The sequence below is a fragment of the Pungitius pungitius genome, chromosome 14 (assembly GCF_949316345.1).
Source record: "Pungitius pungitius chromosome 14, fPunPun2.1, whole genome shotgun sequence".
Lineage (NCBI taxonomy): Eukaryota > Metazoa > Chordata > Actinopteri > Perciformes > Gasterosteidae > Pungitius > Pungitius pungitius.
The window spans coordinates 15,855,910-15,867,011 of NC_084913.1; the positions used below are offsets into that span (position 1 = coordinate 15,855,910).

General features: G+C 46.6%; 3 protein-coding genes across 3 annotated transcripts; all 3 read right to left on the reverse strand.

Annotated features, from left to right (window-relative positions):
* Positions 1 to 208: 208 nt before the first annotated feature.
* adi1 (acireductone dioxygenase 1) lies at positions 209 to 1,595 on the reverse strand. The gene is made up of 4 exons (XM_037485779.2): positions 1,424 to 1,595; positions 1,120 to 1,239; positions 629 to 808; positions 209 to 480 (listed from the first exon to the last, which is right to left on the reverse strand). Exons 1-4 carry the CDS (start codon positions 1,538 to 1,540, stop codon positions 358 to 360), a joined length of 540 nt encoding a protein of 179 aa, XP_037341676.2. The 5' UTR covers positions 1,541 to 1,595; the 3' UTR covers positions 209 to 357.
* Positions 1,593 to 4,886, reverse strand: LOC119227216 (cilia- and flagella-associated protein 73-like). The gene is made up of 6 exons (XM_062557462.1): positions 4,138 to 4,886; positions 3,880 to 3,966; positions 3,611 to 3,802; positions 3,150 to 3,371; positions 2,898 to 3,056; positions 1,593 to 2,818 (listed from the first exon to the last, which is right to left on the reverse strand). The coding sequence occupies exons 1-6, from the start codon at positions 4,318 to 4,320 to the stop codon at positions 2,699 to 2,701; spliced, it is 963 nt and encodes a 320-aa protein (XP_062413446.1). The 5' UTR covers positions 4,321 to 4,886; the 3' UTR covers positions 1,593 to 2,698.
* Positions 4,887 to 5,003: 117 nt separating this feature from the next.
* rtn4ip1 (reticulon 4 interacting protein 1) lies at positions 5,004 to 11,069 on the reverse strand. The gene is made up of 9 exons (XM_037485775.2): positions 10,620 to 11,069; positions 9,186 to 9,337; positions 8,623 to 8,691; positions 8,376 to 8,500; positions 8,182 to 8,230; positions 7,924 to 8,060; positions 7,623 to 7,806; positions 5,677 to 5,769; positions 5,004 to 5,485 (listed from the first exon to the last, which is right to left on the reverse strand). The coding sequence occupies exons 1-9, from the start codon at positions 10,867 to 10,869 to the stop codon at positions 5,360 to 5,362; spliced, it is 1,185 nt and encodes a 394-aa protein (XP_037341672.1). The 5' UTR covers positions 10,870 to 11,069; the 3' UTR covers positions 5,004 to 5,359.
* Positions 11,070 to 11,102: the final 33 nt, after the last annotated feature.

Sequence of the window (11,102 nt, forward strand, 5' to 3'; positions counted from 1 at the left end):
GTGTTTCTACATGCTGTTTAAGGTAAGTCTGGTAGCACAAACAGCCACAAAAGGCACTACAGGTTATGTGGAGAAACAAGTATTCAGACCTTATCTAAAGTACCTCTGAACAATGGCCCCTTTAAATCCTGAGACAGCTTTTTACCATGATGCGAGAAACCGTGCCCTCATTTGAAATGTTGAAGTGCCCTCTCATCCAGATACCACCCCCCCTCCCTCCCTTATCTACTCTGCCTCTGATGAGCGTTAATGACTTGATTCATGTTAACTTACCTCATTGATACAGCACACTGACTAGCAACAAGGTTTCATATCAAACAGGTTGCTCTACAGAGTGACATTTGAAAGGCTCGGGGCTCAGGCTCCTGGTTCCTGCAGAGAGGCCACGTACTTCTGGCGGATGTCAAAGTCCTCGGCGGGCCGGTTGTAAGCTTTCCACACCGGCTCCCCCACAAACAGCCTCATGGCTTTGGTGTAGTTCTGCACAGACAAACGCCATCAACCATGTTAAGTGAGCACTGGGTCTACTCTTTTAATGTGTGTGTGTGTGTGTTCTGCTGTAGGGAAACACGGCAGCGTTCTTTCCGGTGTAAGTTTTTGCGGGCCTTTATCAGGGTGGGCCACCTACAGTCCTGTCCAGGGTGAAGCGGTGATAGATGCCGGCGGGCAGGGTGATCAGGTCCCCCTTGGCCATGGCGATCCGGATCCAGCGCTCGTCCTTGTCCCTGACGTCGAAGTAGGCCCGGCCGTCGAGGACGTAGCGGATCTCATCGTCCAAGTGCAGGTGCTCCTCAAAGAACATCTTGAGCTAGGAGCACAGACACAGAGGCGGTTCTGTCATGAGCCCAGCTGCTGGGTGTCCTGATGGGTCACCCATGATGGGACACTGATTGAGGTCATTAACCAGTGGAGAGGATTATTCTAATTTCCCCACAGGTTGAAATCCTCTGCAGGCCGGCAAAAATGTAATGCACGGGTTATAATGCAATGTAAGTCGCTTTGGATAAAAGCGTCAGCTAAATAACATGTAATGTAATAATGTAAAGACAGTGCCCTTTACTCTAGTTCTGTCATTGATCAATCATCATTTGATGGACAAGGGGGCAGTGTTTTGGTTACCTTCTCCTCATAGTTGGCTAGTGTGTCCTTGTGAATAGAGATGATGTCCATATAGGAGTAGCCTTGTTCTTTGCGAATCAGCTCCAGCTCTGGGTCACTTTCATGGATGTCCGCATTGAGCTGTAGCCACATGACCAAGGAAACGACACAGCGTTAGTGTGACAAAGACGTCTGCACGTTTGTTCACGTTCCTGCAGAGGTTGTCAGTCGTCTCACCCGAAAATGTGGTTTTGGGCGACTTTATCCGATAGCTAGCCGTCACGTGGAGACGCTAGGGCCGCACGTGGCTGTGACGTCAGCTTACCTTCCAGTGGAACACCCCCAGCTTCTTCAGCTGGTCCAGGGAAACGGGCTGATTCGGGATGAGCCTGTGCGGCTCTCTCTGGTCCTCCTCGGAGTCGTCCATGTACCAGGCTTCCATCGCTTAGCTTGACGCGTCCCCCGGTGACAACTCGAGGGTCATGTGACGTGACTGCGCTTGTAAGGCGGACGTAAGAAGTGGGCGCGGCCACCGTGACGTCACCCATCGGTTTATTATTTTATATTCTTTCAACTATCGTTCCCCACACAGGTATTACATGTGTAACAACACAGCAATACGTAAACACAGACTGTTAGGAAACCGGTGGACATGTTAGAAACACATAGTCATGTCATTTGATCGTTTTATTTTGAAGGGTGCCACCGGAAGCAGAATGCTGGTTCAGCATCCCAGGTAATCTTTATTCAACTTCTGTTTTATTGTTGGAATGTTGCTCAAAGACTGCTGAAACTACTACTTCACCAACCTATTATTCTATTACACCAACTACTACTATAAATACTAATATTACTGAAACGACTACTAATAATGCAACAATACAACAAGTATTTCTATTGCTGTTATATCAAAGAAAATGTTATTCGTGTTTTTTCAGCAATTCATTTCAGCATTTCTCCATCCTGTATTTTCAGCATTTTCTCACATCAATCAGCAAGACATTTTATTGGTATTTTATTAATACCTGCTCCAATAGTTATTAATTAGTAGTATGCACGGGGCCTGTCGGTGTATAAATTCATCTCCTCTCACATTTCTTTAATGTCCACTTGCCATTCTATCCACTTTTTACTCTCACACCCCAACACCATGACCCACACCATCCCGGTTCTCAGGCCTACTGGCAGCTGATCGGATTAGATTAGGAAAGGAAGGGGGTGAGGAAGCTGGAGAAACCTTTTCCTGCCCTATGGATGGAGTGCATGGATTTGAACAAAGTATTGCCACTAATATTTTGTATCGTTGTGAAGTACACATTCATAAAGGACTGCAGCACTGTGATCCGTAATCAACCTTAAATAAATAAATACCTTCTCGATGAATCATCACCATTCGTTTGTCATGTGAACATTCCGAGCAGAGGTATGAACCACCAACATTAGCCGTTTATTTGATGTTCCAATTTGATGCACGGGATTTATCCAGTTTAATGAATTCAACCTCCCATGTGTAGTTAAAACAATAGGAACTGTTTCATAACTTATAATATTTCCATATTAATAACAAAAGAGGAGATAAATGACCCATGGCCTTCAGGTTTTACATAAGAACAACTGGTGGTTCAACAGAGCTTTTGGGCTTGTGTTGCCGCTTCGACTGTTCTATTTTCTGTACATATTTTTCCAGTATGTCTTCATAGTCCTTGATGAACGCAACAATCTACGAAGGCAACAGGAGAACAGCGTCAGTTCTTTGTTTTCTGTCTGTGATGTGCATCCCCCTCTGCTCCGCCGGGTACCTCATCGAGCTGTGTCTTTGTGTCATTCATAACGCTGACCATGTCTCCTTCCACGCTGTCGATGGTCATTTCGTAGAGGTTAAGGGTCGCCATCTTAATCCGTCCCAGCAGCAGTGTTTTCCTCGCAGTCGTCTCCTGGATGTAGTTCCACTTGCTTTCCTGTGTGAAGACAGGGGCCACTGCATTTAGCAAAAGATGGTAGCCGTGTGTTTAGGCGGCATCCGGTCTGGTGGGGGCTCTGATGCGTGATACCCAGTGCAGAGTTTGAGCGCGCATCTTCTCTAAATCCCTGTAGAGCTGCGTCAGGCGGTTTTTCTTCTCCAGACGTGGCAGGCGCCGATTGCTCCTCAGTGTCACCAGTGACGTTCGCAGCCGGTCCACCTGCTCACTCGCCTTTTCCTCCTTCTTCTGGTATAGGTCTCGTACGTAGAGAAGATTCTCCACATGATCCGTGAGCTCCTTCACATTCTCAAACTGCCACGCACACAGAAACACACACGTTAAAGGTGGGGCTCAAAGACTCAGTCCATGACCCCTCCTGTAAGCACCAAAAAAAGAATTGTTCTAATCTCACCGTTGAGAGATATTAGATGCATCAATATTTTGGGAGGCTTTATAACTATAACTTCTAGCCACTAAATGGTCCAATAGTGGTCCAATGTAAACCTTTCGGGAAACCTCTGTTTAAATATTAAGTAACATATGCACAGTACCTTAGTCAGCCCGATGGCCTGCCCCATGAAGAGCTTACACACAAAGCCTTTCTGAATCAGACGCTCTTGCTCCTTTTTGTTCTCCATCTTCTCAGCATACACCAGTTTCAGCCTCTCCAGCTCCGCGTCCAATTGGAGCATCACTCCCGTCTCCCTCTCTGCTTCCTTCAAAAGCCTACCAGCGTCTTCCTCCTGCAGGGACGTACAGGTAGAACTGAAATGTCACAGTGTTGTTAAGGGGTGGGCAGTGGAATGATCCTCTACTTTACCTGCAGATAATGGATTAAAGGTGCATCCTGCAATTTCTGGATCTCTGCATGCAATTCATTCCTGGGCTGCACCAAACTATTCAATATCTACATAAAAACACACAGCAGGCATCAGGCAACATTCTGCTAGACATTTACCCTTGTGACATTTCTATATTTTTTTAGTTTGGAAGTTTAACATTATTTCCATAACAAAGAGAGAAGCTGGATGTAAGTCAGACCCTCACGGACCAAACACATCAGGTGACCCGCCCTCACCTGTCTGCGCTGCTCCGTCTGCTCATCCAGCGCTTGGTCGGTCCGGCGGAGCCGCAGGAAGTCCCAGAGGAAGGGGCTGCAGTCATCTGACGCCTCTGCTGCCGGGGCCGGGACCCTGGGGACACACACGCGCACGGAGACATAAGGCCGGGGGCCTGGGGACACACACGCGCACGGAGACATAAGGCCGGGGGCCGGGGGACACACACGCGCACGGAGACATAAGGCTCCCGTCAGTGCGCACCGAGCTACCGGGAGCTCCTCAGTGAATGCGGCTCATACCCGATGCTCCTACGGTCCATCGCTCCCGGTTGTCTCTGAACAGTTGTGTCTTTAACGTTTTCTAAATGTTTTAAACTTTGTACGAACGCCCCGAGATGCCGTTTCTATAGTAACGTAAACGTCTAAGGTCTCCGAAGAGCAGTTTGTTGAAACCAAATTCAAACTGCGACATGTTCTTGTAATGTTTTATTCCTGAGGGAGCAGACACCAATGACTTTACCATTACAAAAAGAAATAGTGGAGCGGCTTTAATGCTGAACCCAGACATGCTGCACGTCCACAGCGTCCCATCTACGGGTGTGTGGCCCTGCACTACTTTCACATCAAATGTGGATGGATCACATGAAGTATCTCTTTGCTTGCTATAAAACAGATATAGTGTAATAAAAGTGTCAGATTTCACAACAGCATTCAAATGGATGCTATAAATAATAAAATTAAAAGATTTCATTAAATGTTATAATGTAGTAGGTTGTAAACATGTCATAGTACGTATATTATAATCAACTAGAGAATACATTATATTTCACAATTCTGTATCAATTTGATCTCACCTAAGTCAATAAAACTCTGAACACAATGGGTGTCTCAATGAACCTGTGATGCCATTTTATTAGAATGCATTAGTTTAAACCAGCTGTAGCCAATAAACCATAACAACATGTGGGAATATTCATATAGTGGTCCAACTCTAGTAACTGTTCTTTAAAGTAAACATTGACAGTAGTTCAATTGTTACATTACTTTAATCAGATTATTTTACTTTTCCATTAAAAAAAACATACAGAGGCATTTTACACACTCACATGAACCCACACAAACAACCATGTCCAAGTACCGTGTTTGGCACTGTGGATCCAATAAGAGAAAACATTGCATCCAATGGGTTGAATTCACTATGAGTGTGCACTGAGATGTACAGAGTCTCCAACAGGCAGTGCTACAAGTCTTCTCCCCCTTTGCTGATCTGCACCACGGTCTTTCCACGAGCGTGACCGTTTTCCATCTTCTTCAAGGCCTGAGGAACCTGGGAAAAGCTGAAAGTCTCCTCCACCACAGCCCGAATCTAATGGAGAGCACATGGGGGGGAGGCAGAGGTCAGACGAGTCCCGTTTCTCAAACCTCATGGCCAAGGCTCTTCCATGTTGTTAAAAAGTTATTAAACCGTGTCAGAAACCAAAAGAGCCCAAATGCACTCGCTGGTGTCACTTCATTGTCCGTCCCCCACCGGTCTAGAGAAAACATCTGGTACTGTACCTGTCCTGCATCCACCATTTCCCTTATTTCATCCAAGGCAGGGCCGCTGGGTGCAAAGAAGCCCCAGCGGTAGTGAACTCCTTTGACAAGGTGCTACAAGAAAGCAGAAGGTGAGAAAATGCATGTTGGGTAATTCAAAGTTTATAGTTAGGGAATTAACTAATTGTTTTAAGCTCTTCCCATCATTGCACACAAGTCCGTTGTAAAGGATGGATTCATTATAACTGTAGGCATTTGCTAGTTTACAACAGTTTAAAACAAGTTAGAACTGTCGTCTCCATAATGTTCAGTGTGCTTCCATTCACTTTAAATGAATGATAAAACGTGGCCTTCGCCCATAGAGCCTCAGGTGATGCATGCAAACCCTTGTCCTTTAAGCCTTCAACAGCTGGTTGGGATTTCCTGCAGCTCATGACAAAAGGAGAACTCAGCCTTTTGATTCGATTAGACCTTTTTATATAAAAAGGGAGCTTATTAAGGTTTCCCTCCGATTCAGTAACAAGGACACTGTGACACACAAGCCAGCTGTCGGCGCTGTGGCTTTTCTTTTTGATTGCACAGCAGTGCAGTGTTCCCTCACACGCCCTACAGAGTACCGCGTGTGAGGGAACCAGGAGGCGCACACTCCTTCCCCTCTACAAGCATCTCCAACCAATCGAGCCATCAGCACTGAAGACCACGCAGCCACTAACCCTATATAAATCACACCGTTCTAGCAGCTCAGACAACTTCATCACTTTTTTCGACAGAGCGCCCATTCGACAGGGAGACAGCGGGCCACTTGGTGCACAGCCCAAACCCCGTGTGGTTACACACGCAGGTATCGTAAAGGAAGCAGGAAGAGGAAGAACATGCAGCTGCTACATTGAAATGGTCTGGTGTGGAAGCAACACACAGCCAGCTCCCCCGGGGTTCAACATCATCTCAACTGCTCTTTTGAAGAAAGGGCAAGTTTCTCTGGGGCTGTCCCATTGCCTTACAGTGACTACAGAGGATTTCATGAGTAATTCAAAAAAGTCCAGGAGCTCCGTGAGGTTGGAGTTAAGCATAATGGCAAAACACCAGGGGTATTAATAACCTCATAAGGTTGGGGCAACCTTCAACCCACCAGCTCTCGGTTATTGGCCCAATGACGTTTCAGCCTCAGGGAGCTACAAACACAATCATGGGGATTCCGGTGTTGCCAGACGAATATTATGAGCCAAGCCTTCTAAAAACTTAAGAAACAAGTTCCCCACACGCCTGCCTCACATCCTGTTTCAGTTAGAAACCTGTCAGAGCAATGATTTGAGTAACTTCCATTACATGAAGTACAAACAAACGGTAAATGCGTGTCCCATACACGGAAGTGTTCCTTTAGAACTTCTGCTACATCTATAATATTTACACTTATTCACCAGGTTAACCTTGTTAAACACCCCCCTGAATGACTCAATTCCAAAAGAAGGTGTTGTTTGGAGAGGAAAGTGAAGGCGGTATTGCGGATGCCACATACACATACGCGCTAGCTGCAAGCGTTGCTCTGCATGCTGCTCACCACAGAGTGCATGCCCACGTGCCACATGCCGACTCCACCGAGCTCCAGAAGTAGGGCGCGTAAACGGCCCCTATTCTAAATGTGTCCAGACCACATGCCTGGATGGAGTTATAGGTCACTGGGAGGCCAGACCGGGACTGGCAGAGAAACACTGTAGCCATGGCGACTGGAAAGATATCATGAAGCCTTTGCTACTGATGAGCACATCCTTCTTGAACGGAAGCGGCTGATGCGTTTTCACACAATTCTTGAACTGTGTGACTCGCTAACAGCTGTTTTCTATCAACTTGTTCATTAACACAGCTGGAAAGCCCTGAGCTCTTCGCATGTTCTTGCTTGTTGAATCATATCTGGGTACGATATGCCCTTCACTGCATGGTGTAAGGGTGGAGTGGGGGGGGGGGATTACCTTGAGGGTTTTGGTGCCCACCGTGGCGGCAGACTGCATCATGCCGTCAGCAATGCCCAAGCTCTCGATGTTCTGGAGGAACGGCGTGATAAGGGTAACAAACTTGGCGCCGCACCAAGGCTTAAGCAGATTGAGGCCCCAGCGCTCCGTGTCCCCCCCAACGTTATCCAGGATCAGGTCGAATCTTGAGGTGGAGACGAGCAAAGACACATACACGGCGTGGGCATTGAAGACGCACACGGTAATAGCTGGTGATGGGAGTGGGATTGGGGCAGAGTGGGATTAAGTTAACCGCTCTCACTTCTCCAGCGAGCTGAGCGCCTCCTCGACAGGCCCGGCGGTGTAGTCCACCACGTGGTCCGCGCCCAGGCCCCTCACAAACCGCTCTGCATTGTGGGAGCAGGTAACGGTCACGTGGGCTCCCCAAGCCTTCAGCATCTGGACGCAAATGATAGTACTTTTCATTATTCATGGCACGTATAGGATTTTGGGATATGTGTGTTGGCAGCTTGATGCACACACTAGTAAGCTTGCCATCATCTTCCTCTTCATCCCTTACCTGTATAGCAAATGTCCCCACTCCCCCAGACCCTCCAAGGATCAGAACCCTGTGGGAGGAGGAGAAGAGGCAGACATGCACGATATGAATGTGGCACCGACCGGTTGTGTCTCTGATGTACCAACTGGTGGGCTCAAAGACAGGGAGCTTCTTTGGGATGGACGGAGCATTAACACGTTTGCCTATTCCCTCACCGCTTCTTGGCACAGTTGTCCTTATTAAGCCCACCGGTGTTGACCAGTGCCGACCAGGCAGTGGTTGCCACATAGGGAACGCCTGCGGCCTCTGTGTGGCTCAGGGACTTTGGTTTGTGGGATACCTGAGCAGAATACACATCTGGGATCAGCGTTTAAGTCACAAACTGAATGTTCTCTTATCCCAGGTACATACATGAAATACGTGACAGAAAGGGGACAACCTCTACACATTAGGGAACAATACCTCGTTGGCACTCAGCACCACAAACTCAGCCAGGCTGCCCTGCTTCCATGGCGGGATGGCCGCCCACACCTGATGGAGACACGCGTTAGCATAAGATGACTGTCCACCTTTATGGACAATTGTCTAGTACATGGGGAGAAATGCATCAAATCAAAAAGTAGCAACATGAAGTAGAATATGTTCACACAAACGTCAGGGTCTTTAAGACTTAAGTACGATCCAAAACACATCCAAGGTTAATATAAACCATGTAATATGACTGAATTTGAAAAAGTGGTTAAGAAAATGAATAATAAGTATGAAGGAATCGTGAGGTGTTTGAAATTATTTGACGATGATCTAAAGAACCAACAAGAGCTGAAAATGCTTCAAAAGCATTTATTAGTTTCCTTAATTAATTTCACACAACAGTAGAATCTGTCTGCGTCCCGTTTCTCTAAACCGGGCGGAGGTGGCGGTGCGTCATCCCGGGGGAGGGACCACCGCGACGTGGAGGGGACACAACGCCCCGCGGAGAGCCGCCCCCACACACGCCTCCCCGCCGGCTCCTTGCCGTTGTTTACCTCGTCGCGCTCTCTGAAGTGCTTTACATCCAGGCCGCACTCCATGATGACCCCGGACACGTCCCTCCCCAGGATGAGGGGGAACTCGCTGCCCAACTGCTTGATGTGCAGAGGGTCCCTCTTCATAGAAAGGGCTGCGGCGCCGTAGCCATCTGAAGGGGAGAGTCTCAGTTTGCAGATCATTTACAGGCCACAACCACTCCGCAAAAAAAGAAGGTTTTAGTGTATGGACACAGTGGTCAATGGTGTTCGAATATGCATCAAGATCAAGTTACTGCAACTGATGATTATTTATCCTGCCGATCGTTAGAATGTTTGAAGAAAAGGGTAAAAATAGACATTTATATGAGAGAAGCTCAAGGTGTACTGATTCAGGCTCTGGTCATCTCTACTGTGACTCTCTCCTGGCAGGTCTCCCTGCTGCTGCCATTCGACCACTGCAGCTCATCCAGAATGCAGAAGCTCGACTGGTCTTCAACCTTCCGAAATACTCCCACACCACACCACTTCTCCGTTCACTTCACTGGTTACCAGTGGCTGCCCACATCCAGTTCAAAACATTGGTACTGACGTACCATGCTGTGAATGGATCGGGTCCAGTCTACATCCAGGACTTGGTGAAACACTAGCAAACCGTAGCACTAACAAATCGTAGCACTTAAATTGTACTTAAAATGGCACTTTTCTATAACATGTTTTGAAACTGCTTATTTGATGAAAATTGTACTTTCTTGGTACTTGTTCTTCTGAGTTTGTATCTCTACGATTGAAATGCACTTATTGTAAGTCGCTTTGGATAAAAGCATCAGCTAAATGACATGTAATGTAATGAATCCAGAATCAGCCTGAAACATTGAGGAAAGTCTATCTTGTCACAGGTTGGGGGGGCAGTCAACACCTGCTCAAAGTTACCATCTATAAAATCTAAACAGAGATCTGACCCGAGGATCAAGAACATATTGAACCAATCCGCTTTTCTACAAGTCACTAGTCATGTTTAATGGAGGATGACTTTGAAAAGTTTATTTGGAAAAGACAAGAGAGCTCGCAGTGGGCCAACGTCACTTTGTGGTGTTCATAGTCATCCCTGTTCGACGACAAGAACGCATTTAAGGCAGGGACAAAAAAAATATGTAATGATCAAAGTGCAACTTAAAATCCCACGACCTTATAATCTATCCCGGCTTGTTTGCCCCTCTCTACCCATCCACCCACACAGCGCTATAACGGGAGCTGTGGTGGAGGACTGATAGGTGGCATCATTCATTTTAAGTAATATCAAATCACAGCAAACATCTTATTGTTATTCAGCATCCATTTTGTTCAAAAAGAGAGAAATAAAACTAAAACTTAGTTGATTATGCAGTACGTGTCAGAGTTGGATCTGTTTGTTGTATATTCAGTGTGTTAAACATCCACACAGGTTTCACTCACCTCTCATGCTGACGTCGAGTGGGTTCAGTCCTGCTGACAAAACTTTGACGATGACCTCATTGGGGTAATTTATGACAGGGAAACTGGCATTTCTAGTGAACCGCAACACCTCATTGCTTCCATACTTATCAATGACCCAGGCAGGCATTATTGTCCTGCTGCTTTTGGTAACACTAAACATCCTGGTCTGACTCACATGCCAGCAAAGCGATGTGTTGCTGCTAAACACCAGGTGTCTCAGGTAACTCATCTTCTAACTCTTCAATATTGTCACGTGAAATGGTGGGAGTCTATATAAATACGGTACGGCCACTTTGCTAAATAACAGTACATTGGAGTTCTCTACAAGCGACGACTACATCCTGAATTTAAACATTTTGTTCTTAGGCTACATTACATCTCAATTCACCGTCCTCTTCCTTAATGTTGCATTTCCTGAACTGGGGACTTTTCTCAACGTCTCATTATTTCTACCAATCAGAG

Coding starts and splice junctions, on each gene's coding strand:
- LOC119227216 (XM_062557462.1), bottom strand. CDS start 4,320: ATGTCTCCGTGCGCGTGTGTGTCCCCAGGCCCCCGGCCTTATGTCTCC. Junction 3,803..3,879: donor CTTTAATCCATTATCTGCAG/GTAAAGTAGAGG, acceptor ACGTCCCTGCAG/GAGGAAGACGCTGGTAGGCT. Junction 3,057..3,149: donor GCGCTCAAACTCTGCACTGG/GTATCACGCATC, acceptor GTCTTCACACAG/GAAAGCAAGTGGAACTACAT.
- adi1 (XM_037485779.2), bottom strand. CDS start 1,540: ATGGAAGCCTGGTACATGGACGACTCCGAGGAGGACCAGAGAGAGCCG. Junction 1,240..1,423: donor TGGGGGTGTTCCACTGGAAG/GTAAGCTGACGT, acceptor ATGTGGCTACAG/CTCAATGCGGACATCCATGA. Junction 481..628: donor GCTTCACCCTGGACAGGACT/GTAGGTGGCCCA, acceptor TTGTCTGTGCAG/AACTACACCAAAGCCATGAG.
- rtn4ip1 (XM_037485775.2), bottom strand. CDS start 10,869: ATGAGTTACCTGAGACACCTGGTGTTTAGCAGCAACACATCGCTTTGC. Junction 8,501..8,622: donor TGGTGCTGAGTGCCAACGAG/GTATTGTTCCCT, acceptor TATTCTGCTCAG/GTATCCCACAAACCAAAGTC. Junction 5,770..7,622: donor TGGGCACCAAAACCCTCAAG/GTAATCCCCCCC, acceptor GCTTTCTTGTAG/CACCTTGTCAAAGGAGTTCA.